General features: G+C 41.5%; 6 protein-coding genes across 6 annotated transcripts; 4 read left to right on the forward strand and 2 right to left on the reverse strand.

Annotated features, from left to right (window-relative positions):
* Positions 1-199: 199 nt before the first annotated feature.
* On the forward strand, positions 200-628 carry LOC140802203 (egg cell-secreted protein 1.2-like). The gene has a single exon (XM_073157645.1). It carries the CDS (start codon positions 209-211, stop codon positions 626-628), a length of 420 nt encoding a protein of 139 aa, XP_073013746.1. The 5' UTR covers positions 200-208.
* A 434-nt stretch (positions 629-1062) lies between these two features.
* LOC140801748 (protein PHLOEM UNLOADING MODULATOR) lies at positions 1063-4513 on the forward strand. The gene is made up of 4 exons (XM_073157019.1): positions 1063-1569; positions 2433-2827; positions 2958-3151; positions 4032-4513. Exons 1-4 carry the CDS (start codon positions 1259-1261, stop codon positions 4425-4427), a joined length of 1296 nt encoding a protein of 431 aa, XP_073013120.1. The 5' UTR covers positions 1063-1258; the 3' UTR covers positions 4428-4513.
* Positions 4514-4864: 351 nt separating this feature from the next.
* LOC140801749 (thioredoxin Y, chloroplastic-like) lies at positions 4865-7596 on the forward strand. Its single transcript, XM_073157020.1, has 5 exons — positions 4865-5160; positions 6047-6135; positions 6768-6945; positions 7101-7177; positions 7289-7596. The coding sequence occupies exons 1-4, from the start codon at positions 4984-4986 to the stop codon at positions 7167-7169; spliced, it is 513 nt and encodes a 170-aa protein (XP_073013121.1). The 5' UTR covers positions 4865-4983; the 3' UTR covers positions 7170-7177; positions 7289-7596.
* Positions 7597-9219: 1623 nt separating this feature from the next.
* LOC140801974 (abscisic stress-ripening protein 3-like) lies at positions 9220-10263 on the forward strand. Its single transcript, XM_073157377.1, has 2 exons — positions 9220-9473; positions 9888-10263. Exons 1-2 carry the CDS (start codon positions 9321-9323, stop codon positions 10047-10049), a joined length of 315 nt encoding a protein of 104 aa, XP_073013478.1. The 5' UTR covers positions 9220-9320; the 3' UTR covers positions 10050-10263.
* A 632-nt stretch (positions 10264-10895) lies between these two features.
* LOC140802204 (exocyst complex component EXO70C1-like) lies at positions 10896-13239 on the reverse strand. The gene has a single exon (XM_073157647.1). It carries the CDS (start codon positions 13237-13239, stop codon positions 11128-11130), a length of 2112 nt encoding a protein of 703 aa, XP_073013748.1. The 3' UTR covers positions 10896-11127.
* A 676-nt stretch (positions 13240-13915) lies between these two features.
* Positions 13916-15622, reverse strand: LOC140802205 (monooxygenase 2-like). Its single transcript, XM_073157648.1, has 5 exons — positions 15390-15622; positions 15260-15325; positions 14989-15172; positions 14669-14897; positions 13916-14469 (listed from the first exon to the last, which is right to left on the reverse strand). Exons 1-5 carry the CDS (start codon positions 15620-15622, stop codon positions 13916-13918), a joined length of 1266 nt encoding a protein of 421 aa, XP_073013749.1.
* Positions 15623-15770: the final 148 nt, after the last annotated feature.

Genomic DNA, 15770 nt, shown 5'->3' on the forward strand with positions numbered 1-15770 from the left:
TAAGACCCTAGGTTTGGTACTTTTGCATCTTACACCCCTGACGATTCCTCTTCAGCTCACCAACGTAGACTACTCAATCACCCTTTCAGTTCCCATTCCCTTCCCCTTCCTCTTCACTTCCCACGACCGTTATCACACCACATCAACACTATAAATACTACCATCCACAAACCAAAGACCATCAACTACAACTAGCTACAATACAACCATGTCTCCCATCTCAAAGCTCTCTCTCTTCCTCGCTCTCACTTCCCTCTTCCTCATGGCGGCCGCGAGCCGCGACCTCCCGCGGCTCGAGCCCGACCGAGTCAAATCTTTACAGGCTCGGCTCAACGCAGGATTAGACCAGGGAGGAGCAGGAGGAGGAGGAGGTGGTGGGCTCGTAGATTGCTGGAATGCGTTGCTGGAGATAAAGTCATGCACGAACGAGATCGTGCTCTTCTTCTTGAACGGGGAGTCGTACCTTGGACTCGACTGCTGCCGTGCGATTCGCACCATCACACTCCATTGCTGGCCTTCCATGCTCACTTCTCTTGGGTTCACTTCGCAGGAGGGTGATATCCTACGTGGCTACTGCGACGCCGAGGCCGGACCTGCGCCGGCTGCATCTAAATTGCTCCGTCTGTAGGACGAGAGGAAGGATAGAGAGATAGAGAGAGAGAGTTTATGGAGTTGGATGTGGTTTTCATTTTTAATCTGTATTGGTGTTCAACCCCACGCTCAATGAATCGAATAAATACTAGTGTTTTCTTGCATATTTTTTGTGCTCGGTTTTTTTTTTCATGGATATCCTTCAAAGTTTTTATTTGTATAAATATGCTCTTCTAAATTTTTATATTTCTATCCTTGAAAATCTATAATTTTGTTTGGAAATTTTTTTAGCTTATTTTTTAATAATTTTATAGATTTATGAAAAAACCAAATATGTTAATAAGAGATACACACGCCAACACTAACTTTTGAGATGTACACATATAAATAAGAGATTTTATTAGGGTTTACATGCATAAAAGTCCAAAAATTTCTCGAGAACATTTAGCTCAAGTTAATAATGGTAGACTTGGGCTAAGCCCAGGCCCATGGACACTTTTGCCCTGAGGAATTTGTTCGATTCCGCTCTCTCTCTCTCTCTCTCTCTTCTCCAGTTGCTCACCGAATTTTCGAAAGAGGGTGAGGATCTCGGTCGTCTGCCCTAATATCCTCGGTACTCCATTCCACTACCAAATGCGAGCTTAGCCGTAGGAGTAATCGAGGGGAAATGGCGAAGGCGAAGCCGTTACTGGGAGTGGTGAGGAGTGGTGGGGGCCTAGGCTTGACGGCGATCTCGTACGTGTGCTTTGACTACGTCGGCCAAGTGTATCCCACCTGGCACCGGCGGATGCAGCCCATTTTATGGGCAGCACTTGTCCTTGTCGCGGTGGCCCGGACTCCGTTCTATAGGCATTGGTCGAAGGAGCTGCGTGCGGCGATCCCTTTCCTCGCTTCGATTGTGTTCATGCTGCTCGCGCTACTGTGTGAAGCCCTCTCCGTTCGATTCGTCACCGCTGTTCTTGGTCTCGATTGGCACGGGTTAGTGTTGGAAATTAGAATATTCACTTGAAAATTTGCGTTTTTTTTAGTTAAAACTTTTTTAAAAGAATTTCTTTGTTGTGTTTCTTCAGAAAAATTTGAAAATTTTAGTCTATTCGGAACTAAATGCTAACATTTAGATGATAAATGTTGAAATTGTGCTTTTGTTTTCTGAACTAATTCCTACTTCGATTTTATGGTGTTTTTTCCTCTGAAAAATTGGAGTCTCTGATAATGCATGTGCAATTGGACAAAGTATTGGTATAATATCATATGTGTTGGGATCAAATATACTCTATAAGTCAGTGCATTGTCGCCTTTTGGTAGGGTTAATCTGTCTAGAGCTTGGTACTTGCTACTTGTGAATTAATAAGAACTCCCTTTGAGCTATGCTGAGATCTGGGAGGTGCCTTTGTACAAGCAAATAGATCTGAATAGCTGGTATAAGTGAAGTGCTCATACTATCAACTAATGTCCATTGACCTGACACCATCTGTAGATATGCGGGCAATTGTTGCATGTAGAATCTAATCGCCCTAGACTTGATCATGCCCAAAAAAAAAAAAAAAAAAAAAACCTTTAGTTCAGGTAACTAATAAGTTTTATGATCACAGAATGAGCATATTGCATACTTGCTAGAGCTAGAATATGGATCCCATTGTCCAATCTTATTCTCCCCATCAGCCCTCCTCTAATAGCAATAAATGAAAACTTTGTTCCGAGACAAGTGAAGTCCATAAACTTTTGCATCATTTTGTCTGTATATAAATGACTCCATCTGTCGTTCTGAAGATATTACATTCTTATGACAAACTCTCCATGCTCATTATTGAACTCATATGTTGGAAACATTCATATTACAGCTCTGCTGCCCCTCTTCCTGATACTGGTCAGTGGCTGCTTTTAGCATTGAATGAGAAGCTTCCTCAGATTGTTGTCGATATACTAAGAGCTCATGTTATTACACTTCACCATTACTTGATGTTATTTATCATGTTGGGCTTTTCTGTGCTATTCAACTCCATCAAAGCTCCTGGCCTTGGACTAGCAGCAAGATATATGTTCACCATGGGTATAGGTCGTCTCCTCCGGGCGATAACATTTGTTTCTACAATTCTTCCATCACTACGGCCCTGGTGTGCTTTATCTCGATTTCCTGTTCCTTCACATCCACATCCCTGGGCACAAAAGTATTATATGCCATACGTTTCTGATCCCGATGCCATTCGCAGGCTAATACAAAAGGATACGCATTATGGTTTGTTCTTTTTGGTCAGATTATATATAGAATTTTATCAACTAATTGATGCAGATACTTTGATCAGTTCAGATTTCAGAGCGATTAACTTTTATTTTTTTCCCCTTTTCCTGCTTCCTTTTGGATGTAGCAAATGTTCAAGATTATCCGGGCGAATACCAACCTGATTGGGGACGGATGAGCTTCCTAATAGACATATTGAGGCCAACTGTTCCAGAAGGGTCATCATGGTACCTATTGCTGAAGAAAGCTGGTGGTGGTTGCAATGACCTAATGTATAGTGGTCATATGCTTGTTGCTGTACTTACTGCTATGGCATGGACGGTATATCTGGACTCTGCTGCTAAATTCATATATTTATATGACTAAAAGCATGTTTTATTGTCTCTAGATCCAATAATATATTATACTGTTTCTGTTCTTTTGAGATACATGATGTGCTCAATTGCTTTCTATATGTTAGCATGATCATCCTGAAAGTGAATCAAGTTGTCTCCATTCTATCAAAAGAAAAGCTGTATCTTTGGCTGATTATTGACATTCTTCCTTTCCAATTATAATTGTTGTTGATTTGCTTTTGCCCTATATGCTTCTTTGAAGAATTTCTGGTGATTTAAGTCGAGCAAATCTGTCACAAAACAAAGACAGAGTTATCTAATAGTTTGTAACCCTTTGGAAAATTTAGCATCTTATTCATTGGTATCATACAAATAACTCCTCAATCTTCTGAAAATGAAAATTATAACCATGACAGTCAACACTTGTACTTGCTACTCAATATCTTCTTCACGAATCCTGATTTGCTTGTTATTCATGTGAAGAAGAATCTTGAATGGTAATGTTTAGATGTTCAACAAATATCACTATATATTGTGTTAGATGATGTGGTGCTTCTTCTGCAGATGGTTAGTATGTCAAGTACCTTAAACTTGCAACATTGATTATCTTTGATTGTTATTTTACTAAATTCAGGAACGTAGTGGATATCCAAGTAAAGCACAAAGTATACTAATCCATTTACATCCATATTTTGATAAGGTGTTGCATTTGGAATAGGAGATGTTGAGTTGTGATCCTGCTTTCTGGACCTTAAAAAACTTGACATGCTCAATGAAGACACCTAAAATGATCAATGGTGACCTTGCAAGATCATTGGTTCTGAACATTCTAAAAACTCATATTCCGATGCATTGCACATTCTCAGGAAGCATATGGAGGCTGGACCTCTGCTGCTATATGGATGCTCGTCCTGCATAGTGCCCAAAGAGAAGTGCGTGAACGCCACCATTACAGCGTAGACTGTGTTGTGGCAATCTATGTTGGCATCCTCTTGTGGAGGATGACTGGTTTTATTTGGTCGGCAAAAGACACTTCCCGAGCTAGAAGACTTTCCAAACTCGATGAGCTGCAAGGCAGATTGATCCATGCAGCCAAGGATTCAGACATGGGTGAGATCAGGGAGCTCTTAAAGGAAGTGGAGTTGGCTGGTCAAGAGAGCCAGAGTTTTTCGCAGCGGACCATCTTGGCGTTTGCTGGGATGGCTATAATCTTCACGCTCACCTGTGTCCTCCTAGCCTTTACATTGACTAGTGATGGCTGATTGCTTGCAATTCATGCAGTGCTTGTGTTATAACACTTCACATTCTCCTTTTTATGGTAGATTAATTGAGTGTCTCTTTTGCTTTAGTCCAGTAAAAGCGAAGTTTCCTCTGAATACTTCTAACCTCTATGTTGGAAACTCATATCATTTGAGTACATGCAACATAACAAATCATCAACTCTAGCAAATATATGATTAACGACGAAGCTAGAATATAGAATTGTTTTTCCGAATTGTTCTAGAATTCAGGATAGTGAAAAGAATGGGTGTAAACTGAAATAAATATAATTTAGGGTGTGAAATGAAAACAAAAAACAAAATCCCTTAATTTGCACAGGGGCAAAATCGGGATAGTGGTATATATGATGCGTGCCTTCCGGCTCACAGTCACGTGGCGTAGACGATAAGACTTAACCCGTGACGCCCGACCGTAACCCCTCTTTCTATAAAATAATATCTCCCTCTCTCTCCAACATCTTTGGGGTTGGGGAGCTTCGCGAGTCGCCAGTTCGGAGAAAACCGAGCGAGACCAAGGAAGACACACAAACCCTAGAAGATGGCGGTCTCCTCTACCACGTCGACCGTGTTTTCGTGCCATCTCGGCCGTTCGATTCCTCTACTCGAGTCCGCCAAGCTCTCCGCCTCGAGATCGCTGCGGTGCGCTCCGCTTCGCCGCTCCCTGGCGAGGAGTCGGAGAATCTCCGCGCTTCCCCAGCGCCCAGTTGTTCCTAAGGTGACGGTGTTTTCTTCTTCTAATCGAGTTCCTTGTACTCTTGAAAGTTTATTAGGTTTCCTATTAGGGAAATGGTAGAATTCTTTAACTCCAGCTGCTGCTATTTAGCTGTTGGAAATAAATTACAACATTGATAGAGTGGATATTGGAATTGATCTCTTTTCTCAAGGGCTACTTTTCATCCTGGTAACAGTTATTACGAAAAAGTAATCCTTTTCTGAAATGTTACTGCTTTCATTCAACAGCAGCACTTGTGCCTTCTCTACTAAGAGCTTTAGATCGTAACTAGGTTTCTTATCCTGACCAAATCCGCTTCCTCTTTTAATCCTAATGATTTAATTGTAAGAATGTACAACATCCTAATGGTCAGTTTCTCATGGTGTGATCACAAGTTCTGTCTTCTCAATTAAAGGCTATTGCTCTTATTACTTCTGAACTACAATTAGGGGGTACACGAAGAAAATCCACAAACAGGGTATAAATGTATAATACTGCAACTGCTATCATTTGTATTGCTTGTGTTATGTCATTCCTGTAAGCGTCCCTTATCGTTCTTTAAAAATTAATATGGGATTTGTATGCTACCAATCCCCATATGTTTGTAGGTCATGTTGTCTAAACCAGTAGTTGACTTGTTCCCTTTTGAGTTGTTACTTTGCAAATCAAAGTATCTTACGTAGTGTGTACCATCCATCTTCAACCACCGGGTACCTTATTTTTTAAAAGGGAGCATTTGCTGAGACTATTTATATGCTAACATTATTATCTGTCCAGATAAAAGGCAGGTTTTTGCATATGGATGCATTGCATGCTCTCTCTCAGTCTCTCTGTAACTGCAGTGTTTTGTTGAGCTGTTATACTAAGCTTTCTTTGCCTTATTCTGTAGGTTGAAGCAAAGAAGAAATCATTTTCTTCATTTGATGAATTACTGGAAAAATCGGATAAACCTGTGCTGGTCGACTTTTATGCAACTTGGTGAGTATTTGAACTTTTCTGTTTTGGGGGAAACCATTGTTATTCCACATGAACTATATTGACTGCAAATTAGTTTGTTATATATTATCTTTTCTCTATTCTCATTATTCCTATTTTTGTTGTTGTCGACATTGTGAACTTAGACTAGACTCGAGTTTATAAATCCGAGTCCTAAACATGATTGTCTCATAACATTTCTTGGTTGTCTTATGTTTGGTCATTTTAAATCTGGAGTAAGCTGTTCAGTTCATAATAGGTAACTTCTGGACTTTATGTGCTCCACTCTGATAAGTTGAAGAGGTGAGTTTTGTGCTTCGGGTTTTGTCTACTGAAGTTCTACCAAGTAAATTGATTTCTGGAGGTCTAGGGAGTTATGAAGTTGGTATAAAGTGGATATTACATTTTTCTCTGCTATCACTCATTTTTCATATCCCCTGTTCTGAGCTTATTCCTCATTTGATATGTCCCTTCACTTTTTCATGGAGAGAGAAATCCTTTTGGTATGATTCTGGGGGCAAATCACTCCAAAAATGTTCAAGTAATAAGTAGTATTTCATTTGTTCTTGAGCCATTAGGTGAATTAATGTTGTCTTATCCTCCTTGGATGCCATTGCCTCTATTTCCTTTTTCAGGTGTGGTCCTTGCCAATTCATGGTTCCTGTTCTTGAGGAAGTTAGTGAAAAGTTAAAAGACAAAATTCAAGTGGTCAAAATTGATACAGAGAAGTACACAAGCATTGCAAACCGTTACGCAATCGAAGCACTGCCCACCTTTGTCATCTTTCGGAATGGGAAGCCTTGCGATCGCTTTGTAAGAATAACTGTATTTCCATTCAATATTTTCGCAATGACAGTCCAGTGGCGATCTCTTGATTTTTCTTTAGCTGTTACCCGTTCACGTGATTCTTCCTGTATAATGCTTTATTATTTTCTGCTGTGGCAATTATTATTCTCATTAATTTTCAGGAAGGAGCACTGCCTGCTAAACAGCTCATTGAACGCATTGAGAGCGCTCTCAACAAGGTCCCACAGTAGCATTACTGGTGAGGATTTCAGATTCCAAATTGTGTGGTTCAAGAACAACTGTAGCAGCTCCTTTTTTTCCCCTCTAATAGAGCTTTCATTTTTTCCCGCCATGCTGGCTTCAAAAACAGATTGCTTGATCACCTGGTGACTATCAAGAGCTTTGAACTGGATAGTTATTTCTGTAACAGTTGGGAAATTCAAGATGTTTGAAGGCAGAATGAGTACTTCAACAAGTGAAGTCAAGTCACATTATAAAACTTGAAAAGGAAAAAAAGAAAAAAAGAAAAAAAGAAGAGAAAGACACGGCTTGTTCTGTTTAAAGCCTTCTTCTTGTCAAAACATTATTGTTCATATAATATTTTTTCAAACATCCTTGTAGCTGGTTACATCTCAACAAACTAATTTCTATATGCTCGTAGTCTCTGATGGACTTAAATGTCTTTTGCTCTGTACTAGATTTTGCTTCTTGGTCGTGTCTGATTCATTGAAAAATGATTGTAATTACTAATGAAATTAATCATGGGGCTTTTTACCAATTAACAGCTTCATGGGGGAAAAAGAAACAAGGAGGCATCCTTCTGGCTCCTGCCAACAGTACAATGTCTTACCCTGGGTTGATCTTTTTACAAGATTAAAAGCTCGTTCAACTTGGTCAATAAATAAAAAAGGCAGAGCTAGTTCCACCTTTACATATTTAATATATAATGAACCAAAAACTATTTCATTTGAATCTAAAACTTATTAGAGAACAATTTACTTGGCACAACGCTCCTAAATCACCCCAGCACGACTCAAAAAATAGTACATTATCTCAAGCACACGAGGATGTTATTCAATATATACTTCCATGACTCGAAGTGTTCATTCCCTGTACTATTACTACACTACCTTCCCCATATGAACGCTTGTAAGTTGTAACCCAAAGGGATTTTGAATGATCTAAGCCAGCCAATAGACGTCTTTAAGACACGGATAAGATAATTATGATAATTAGGTAGTTGCCTGGCAAGCATGTGGCTGGATTGAATGAGATATATGATTTCCAGAAATTGAGGAGTTCCCTGCACGATCCGGCAATTGTATTGGATGACAAATTAAATCCCCCTGGAGAGCTTTTTGACTATTTTGAATCTACACATCAAGTAATGTATTCAAGTAAGAGAATTAAGTTACTGTACAAGATAATTCGTACGCGTATATAAAAATTATTATCTGAATTAGTAATTTTATTTAATTAAAAATACTTTCTCTATCAGAGATTTTTTTTAGTATGCATAAAGAAAAAATTATTGAATAAAATTATTTTAGTTTAAAATTCACTTACTTGACAGACATAAAATAATTAAAAACTCGTTTTTCTTATCGTATTTAGATGGCCAATCGATTAATTGCTCTTGTAATGGTTAAGAAAGAGGAGATAGCCGAAGTCATAATGATCCTGTCATCGATTAATTAGCCTCGAAGAAACTTAACCTTTTAACACTTTTGGTGATCTATCCCGCGTACGAGAGTTTGACAAAGTAGACCAATCTGATGTCTTCGTGACTAAGCTAAAGTCTTGCCTGCTGTTCTCTATCTCTTTCCTGCTCCATGATAGAGTAGTTAGATATCCCAACTAGTTGAAATAAAATATAGAAGTTTCAAAGAGACGCCTCTACGCTTCTAACTCATCGCATTAACTTTATCACATTCTTCTAATAACCACGGTTTCATTTTTATCAAAAAGATTATATATATGGTTGGAAATTAATTTTTTAAACTCCTTTGTTTATCTTAATTATAGAGATTATTTATTGCGCCTTGAATTAATTCATAGAGGTTCACTTAATAATACTAAATTAGCACAAAGCTGGGATTAGCTATGCAGTGGATTATTCTCCATTAATTATATAAAATTCTCCGTGTGAATAGAAGAAGTCATGCAACACGCTTCTGGTGTTATGCATTTTCCTACCACATTCATGAACTCCTTATGACTCCATGGGTACCGATATGAACTACTATTATAATATCAAACTGCAAAAATTATCCCTATAAGTTTGTAATTTAATATCTTCTCTTCTCCTATATATACCTGCCAATAGAGGAGCTGTTACCATATCACTAACATACAATCTTTGATCATTCCTATATACTAAATTAATCTCTCAAGTCTCAAGCATGTCGGAGGAGAAGCACCACCACCACATCTTCCACCACAAGAAGGAGGAGGAGAATCCATCCGAAGTCGACTATGAGAAGGAGGAGAAGCACCACAAGCACATGGAGCAACTCGGCAAGCTCGGCACCGTCGCCGCCGGCGCCTACGCCATGGTGAGTCCTCAACCTCTGCAGACACCTTCTTCTTCTTCTTCTTCTTCTTCTTCTTCTTCTTCTTCTTCTTCTTCTTCTTCTTCTTCTTCTGATGTATTTTTGGCATTTTGATGATCTTAATATGTACGCAAATGAGACAAATGAAATTTTAATGCTTAAGATTGTTAAAAGAGGTCATCGTGTATGAGTATTTAAAATATATCCAAAAACACCCTTCAAGACATAATAGAAGTCATGAAAAGAGAAAAAGAAAATTGAACATCGAACCGATACACTCATCTATCGTATTTTTAAGACCTTTATCTAAATCCTAATCTCTGAATAGTATATGAGTATTTCTGTCATTTAATGTGTATGGCTAGATTAAGAGAATGTGAAATACGATTGACAGTGATGTTATATATGAACATGCAGCATGAGAAGCACAAGGCGAAGAAAGACCCAGAGAACGCACACAAGCATAAGATTAAAGAAGAGATCGCCGCAACTGTTGCTGTAGGCAGTGCTGGGTTTGTATTCCACGAGCACCACGAGAAGAAAGATGCAAAGAAAGAGGCAAAGAAGCAGGGCCATTAATTACGCTCATCACAAGGGATCGTTTAATTATATGGATATATATGCAGATGTTTGGTGTATCTATCGATCCCTTGTTTCCATTTTATTTCGCTATGAATAAGTGCTACTGCTACAGAGTGTGTTACATAATTCTTCTTTCGCCTATGTGGATTTCTCTGTACCGGTGTTTTAATTTGACTTCTTAAATTTGGAAATCTTATCTTTGTGATGGTAATTTATATTTGTTGCACTATTTTATATCACTATCAGATCAAGTCGTTATACGGGTCATATATCATGTCGAATTAAATTTGATCGGCCTTTGGTTTTTATTGGAAATATTCAACTAATTACTATATAATAATAATATTACCAAACTATACATTCTCACATGCTTATTTATTTAAATGGTCTACGGTCTAAACTTATTATCTAAACAAGTCTATTTTGAGTACATCAACTGGTCGTCTCATAGATGTTGTAAAAAAAAAAAAGTACTAAACTTATTAATATTTTACCTAAATATTAACACTTCATACCACATAAAACCCATAATATCCTTTTCTTGAGTTCATACATATAATCCGTTATACTTATCTAAATTTGATAAGTGATTTTTTTTTCTTTTAGTCTGTCCGATTTTCATATAATAAATCTCTCCAATATTCAAATTAACAGATAAATATAAATCAAAAGAAAAAAATATTACTATGGACGTTCGAATTGATACTCAATCCTAACCCGTTCATGGCCCAATCGGTAGTGCTCGAATACATACATACATACATACATACATATATATATATATATATATATAGAGAGAGAGAGAGAGAGAGAGAGAGAGAGAGAGAATCGTCACACGTTAAATACTGGAAAAGATCCTTGTAAAGAATTATTATAAAGTTCTGTATCTGAGAATGCATCAACGCGTACATGATAAGAGTGACAAAAACATTATATAAATGCTTACTACATACATACCGAAAAATCTCTGGTTAGAGTTCACCATCTCTTGGTCCAAATGCCCCACTGAGTAAAAAGGATAACATTCAACAACGAAACTGACACACATGACAGCGCCACCAAAGAGAGAAGAGACTCACGTCCTCCTCCTCGCCATGGACGTGGGGTTCCCATCAAACAGCTCGTCGATATAAGTCTCAAGATCGTCCGGCCCAAACTTTATATACTTCTCCGTCTGCCTCCCTGGGTCGAGATACTGGGAGAACCTCCCGAGGAACGACCTGTACGCCGGCACGACCACCGCCGACACCGAGACCCTCAGCTCCGACTGCAGCTGGTCGTCGCTCACCACCCACGAGCTCTGCGTCTTGTGTATCTCTTCGAACAACGAGTTAAAGTTTTTGAACCGCTCCTTCAGCACGGGCTTCGACACGTTCCCTTTCACCGTCAGCCCGTCGTCCTTGAAGCACGCGAGCACCCTCGACCACGTCTCGCGCTGGTAGTTCTTGTGGTACTGCCTCAGATCGGACGATCTCTTCCGGCCCCATAAGTCACCCAGGAGCGCGTTGATCTCCGCGGAGCCTTTGATCTTTTGGACCACGTACCTTCCGTTGTTCATCAAGAATATGTTGCTGAGCGCCAAGTCCTTATAGAGCTTCGACTTGGCTTCTAAGTTCGAGTGCAGCAAATCCATCACCTCCATCATCTGGGAAGCGAACGGGTTATGGCTATCGATGCGGCGGGGAGGATGGCTTTGCGCAGGTTGGGAATTCTCGCTCTCGTCGTTGTACGACGTCGGCTTTTGATGCTCCTTGAAGACTTGCTCTAGAGTGTTCTTGTACTCGCACGCGTACTTGAGGTAGTTCATGACGTAGCGCGTCAACGGGTGGACGGCGCCGCCGGGGACAGGAGTTTTCCCCGTGTCGGTCTTGATCGAGCTCTCGAGGTCGCAGAAGATAGCCACCGCTGCCTCGCCGAGACGAGACTGCACGGAGGCGAGTTCCGACTTGATGTCGGTGATCACGGAGGACTTACCGTCGCCGTCTTCTTCTTCATCCGGGAAGAAGGATTCGATGACCGGTATCGAGTCGCGCAGGGCCTCGTACATGTCGAGCACCTTGAAGAGCTTCTCGGCTGAGCGCTTCGTCATACCGACCGCCTCCGCGAAGTTGAGGAGCTGGACGACGACGCCGCGGGCGAAGTTGGAGAAGATCCCGTGGGCGATGTCGCGGTGGTTGGCGAAGACTTGGCCGCACAAACCGCCCTCGTGGGCGAAGGAGGTGGTGATGGCGTGGCGGAAGACCTTGATCCAAGTGGCAATCTCGCCCTCGAGGGAGTCCCACACCATCTTCAGCACCTCGTCGATGCTCGACTTCTCGTAGCCGAGGGCGGAGAGGCACGACTCGAACGCGTTGCGGCGGGCGATAGTGAACACCTGGCAGCACTCGGTGACGTACCCGGATGACATCATCACGTCGGCGATGGCGTGGAGACTCTCTACCGTCTCCTGGGGTAGCGTGGGGGTAGTTTCTCCGCCGCTCGACTCGGCGGAGGGGAGGACGCAGTGGTCCGCTTCTTGGTTATGGCTGAACGATGGGGGACGTTTTATTTTAGAATCCGTTTTGGGTCTGGATTCTTCTAGAAGGGAGTGGAGCTCGTCTTCAAGAAAGGACATCGCGTGGTGGAGGACGGATCCAGATCGGTTCACGGCTCCGGCGTAGTTTGGATACGACGAGTAGGTGGTCAGGGCTGTTGTCAACTTGGAGACGCGATCCACGGCGGCGAGGAGGGAGATCTCGTCGTGGTTGGGATCATGGTGGACCCACTTTTCCTCGCCGGACTCGTACTTGGCGATCTCCTTCTCCACCGCGGCAAGGAAGTTCTCGACGACGGACTCGGGCAGTTCAGGGGAGCTACCGGGGTCGCTGTCGGGGTCGTTCTTGAGGCTGAGGAGGATGCCGAGGAATTGGTCGATTTCATCGGAGAGGGTGGTGAAGTCGGGGATGCTATCTTTCGCCTCTTCCTCCTTCGTTTCAGCATCTTGTTCCGCGGTTTCCTCGCCGTTCTCGTTGCTCTCCTCCGCTATTGGATGGTCCCTCTCCAAGTCCCTCTCCTTCCTTTCGTAGGTGTCCAATCTGATCGAGCCCAACGAGAGGTTGCGGTCGGTGTCGCGGAGCTTCTCTTCGCGAGTTGAAGAGGAGAAGCTGCTCGATTTCTGAGGAAGAATGCTTTGTTGATTCCTCTCCATCTTTTTCTACTCCTTTTTTTTCGTTCTAATGTTATATTAGTTAAACATGAAGACACAGAGGAAGAAGAAGGTAAGAGGAGGGAGAGGGAAGAGAGGAGAGGGAGAAAGAGAGAGAAAGGAGGAGAAAAAAGAGGAGAACGGAGGGTGCTTGAGTGAAAGAAGCGGAGAGGGATCGCGGAAACTGAGGAGATTAGATTGAAATGGTCCTTGGCTCTCATTTACAACTCCTAATTAAACATGTGTTAGGTTCTCAAATACTTACGTAAAAATCATGACTCATTTAAATATATTTTTCATAAATTAAAAATTTATTTGTATATATATTATGTTTAAATTTTATATAAAATAAGTCAGGTGATAAATTATACATAAAATCTTATCACAGATTTAAAAAGATAAAAATTATAGTAATATTTTTAGTATAATTAAAATACTTATTTATAATTAGTAAATTAAATATAAATTTATTTAAATTATATTTTACAATTAAAAAATAAAAATAAATAAAATATAAATGTACCTAATTTATTTTTAAGAGGCATTTAAATAACTTTATACATGACCATACAAGAATTTTAACATTCCCATTTATTTTCTGAACTTTATTACATTCCGATTGAAAGCTTCAATTAAATCAAACACAATAGGTGAATTAAGAACAAACCCAAACCGCTCGCTAATCCACCGTATTGAGATTTCCACAATCGTAATTAATTGCATCCACGATCCGTGGACTAACGTACCTAGCAAATACCCTAACACACACAAACCTCACCACCCACCGCCACATCCCTGACATGACCCCACCTCCGCCTCGCTGGGCCCACCCGGAGATGTACGACCCGGCAACGAGACCCGCGACGCGCCACCGCCGCTCTTTGACGTACGCTGCGATGGCCTTTTCGACCTCGGCCGGGGGACGACGTGGACTCACGTTAAGCGCGGGGCCCAGGTGGCGAGCGAGCACGACGGCGTCTTCTAGCGCGGCGCAGCCCCCGAGGGGGAGGTCCTGCGTCATGGGATGCATGGCGTCGCCCGCCACGGTGGCGCAGCCCCTGTGGGTCCACCCGAATAGTAGGTCCCACGGGACACGGAGCAGCATGTGCGTCCACGTCACCGTCCTAGGGTCGGAGCTGCCCACCACGTGCAAGAAGGTCGGGGGAAAGTCGGCGGCGAGGAAATGGGTCACGTGCCGCAGTATTAACCTTGGGTGTCTCGTGCTCTCCCTCTCTGAGCATTAGAGAATTGCGTCTCATATTAGCTCAAAATATATATTCACAAACAGATCAATAACATTATAAAGTTAAATTTAATGCGACTGCGTCGATTATACGATTCTTACAATAATCATCTTTTAACATATATATAATTTAAGGCGAATAAACATAATTTTTATATTATTATTTTTATATGAGATTGAGAGAACTGCCTCTTGAAGAAGTATCATGGGTGATGAACCAATATATCTCCTTGTCGTTTAGAGGAACAAATCCAGCTCTCTTATCACGGCTACGGTATTGTTTGCCTTCAAATTGGAAGCCATGGCCTCCCGGGAACTCCGCCAAGCCGCGGATCGCCGACCGATCTGAATCCACTGGCGCTGATAGTCCCAACCACTGCGCCACCACCGAGTGCACCCCATCGCACCCGATTAATACCTGGCATTATCAGTAAACACGAAATTCGTACATACACTAATTGTAATTCTAATCCGGTGTTTATTCAAATAATCTAATATAATTAATGCACCTTTGCTTTGATGATAGTTCCACCATCCAGATGTAATGCAATCACATTTGATGAAGAATCTTCTTGGGCTTCCATATTTATAGAGACTAGCTTCGAGGAGAATCTAATAGTACCATGGGGTAGATCTTCCGCAAGAGCATGTAGTAGGACTTTCCTATGAACTGTCCGAACCCCAATTCCAACCCTTTGGGAATTTGTTCTCCGATGGCATTAGTCGTAATTAAACCTTTCATGCAAAGAAAACCATTTTTGAATTGGAATCGAACCGTACCTGTCCATAGTCCCAATGAGAGACAACTCCCGCGTCTCCCCAGTCTCGAGATTCGTGGAATGAACCCTAAGAGTAGTAATGTTAGATATATAACACAAGGGGCATATGTATGTATGAAAATAATACGTACGTGTTGTAAGAGGGGTAGATGGAGGAGAGTTTGTGGTCGACGCCGAGGACTTGAAGAGCTCGCCATCCGCTGGGGAAGATGGAGATGGCGGTGCCGGAAGCACGAAGCTCGTGCGACCGCTCGAGCACCAGACTCCGAACTCCGACGCGTTCGAGCGCGAGAGCGATCGCGAGCCCGGTGATCCCCGCTCCGACGATCACCACCTCTTCCTCCTCCTCCTCCTCCTCCTCCATCTCCTAATTCCCTATCAATCCTTATGACTTAGTTTTAGCTTATGTATCTTTTCTTATAACGTAGTCGCTTTGATTAATATATGTTATCGATAGTTTATTTATGTTAAATATATTACATATATGAGAAACAGAATTTCGAAAACGTAGG

Source organism: Typha latifolia, chromosome 15 (assembly GCF_019914945.1).
Source record: "Typha latifolia isolate L0001 chromosome 15, TyphaL0001v2, whole genome shotgun sequence".
In the NCBI taxonomy this organism is placed as follows: Eukaryota; Viridiplantae; Streptophyta; class Magnoliopsida; order Poales; family Typhaceae; genus Typha; species Typha latifolia.

What these genes read in the sequence shown, in the direction of transcription:
- LOC140802203 (XM_073157645.1), top strand. Translation starts at nt 209, where the DNA reads ATGTCTCCCATCTCAAAGCTCTCTCTCTTCCTCGCTCTCACTTCCCTC.
- LOC140801748 (XM_073157019.1), top strand. Translation starts at nt 1,259, where the DNA reads ATGGCGAAGGCGAAGCCGTTACTGGGAGTGGTGAGGAGTGGTGGGGGC. An exon ending in CTTGGTCTCGATTGGCACGG is followed by an intron (nt 1,570 to 2,432) that starts GTTAGTGTTGGA and finishes TTCATATTACAG; the next exon opens with CTCTGCTGCCCCTCTTCCTG. An exon ending in TTACTGCTATGGCATGGACG is followed by an intron (nt 3,152 to 4,031) that starts GTATATCTGGAC and finishes GCACATTCTCAG; the next exon opens with GAAGCATATGGAGGCTGGAC.
- LOC140801749 (XM_073157020.1), top strand. Translation starts at nt 4,984, where the DNA reads ATGGCGGTCTCCTCTACCACGTCGACCGTGTTTTCGTGCCATCTCGGC. An exon ending in AGCGCCCAGTTGTTCCTAAG is followed by an intron (nt 5,161 to 6,046) that starts GTGACGGTGTTT and finishes CTTATTCTGTAG; the next exon opens with GTTGAAGCAAAGAAGAAATC. An exon ending in GGAAGCCTTGCGATCGCTTT is followed by an intron (nt 6,946 to 7,100) that starts GTAAGAATAACT and finishes ATTAATTTTCAG; the next exon opens with GAAGGAGCACTGCCTGCTAA.
- LOC140801974 (XM_073157377.1), top strand. Translation starts at nt 9,321, where the DNA reads ATGTCGGAGGAGAAGCACCACCACCACATCTTCCACCACAAGAAGGAG. An exon ending in CCGCCGGCGCCTACGCCATG is followed by an intron (nt 9,474 to 9,887) that starts GTGAGTCCTCAA and finishes ATGAACATGCAG; the next exon opens with CATGAGAAGCACAAGGCGAA.
- LOC140802204 (XM_073157647.1), bottom strand. Translation starts at nt 13,239, where the DNA reads ATGGAGAGGAATCAACAAAGCATTCTTCCTCAGAAATCGAGCAGCTTC.
- LOC140802205 (XM_073157648.1), bottom strand. Translation starts at nt 15,622, where the DNA reads ATGGAGGAGGAGGAGGAGGAGGAGGAAGAGGTGGTGATCGTCGGAGCG. An exon ending in ATCTACCCCTCTTACAACAC is followed by an intron (nt 15,326 to 15,389) that starts GTACGTATTATT and finishes TACTACTCTTAG; the next exon opens with GGTTCATTCCACGAATCTCG. An exon ending in GAACTATCATCAAAGCAAAG is followed by an intron (nt 14,898 to 14,988) that starts GTGCATTAATTA and finishes TGATAATGCCAG; the next exon opens with GTATTAATCGGGTGCGATGG.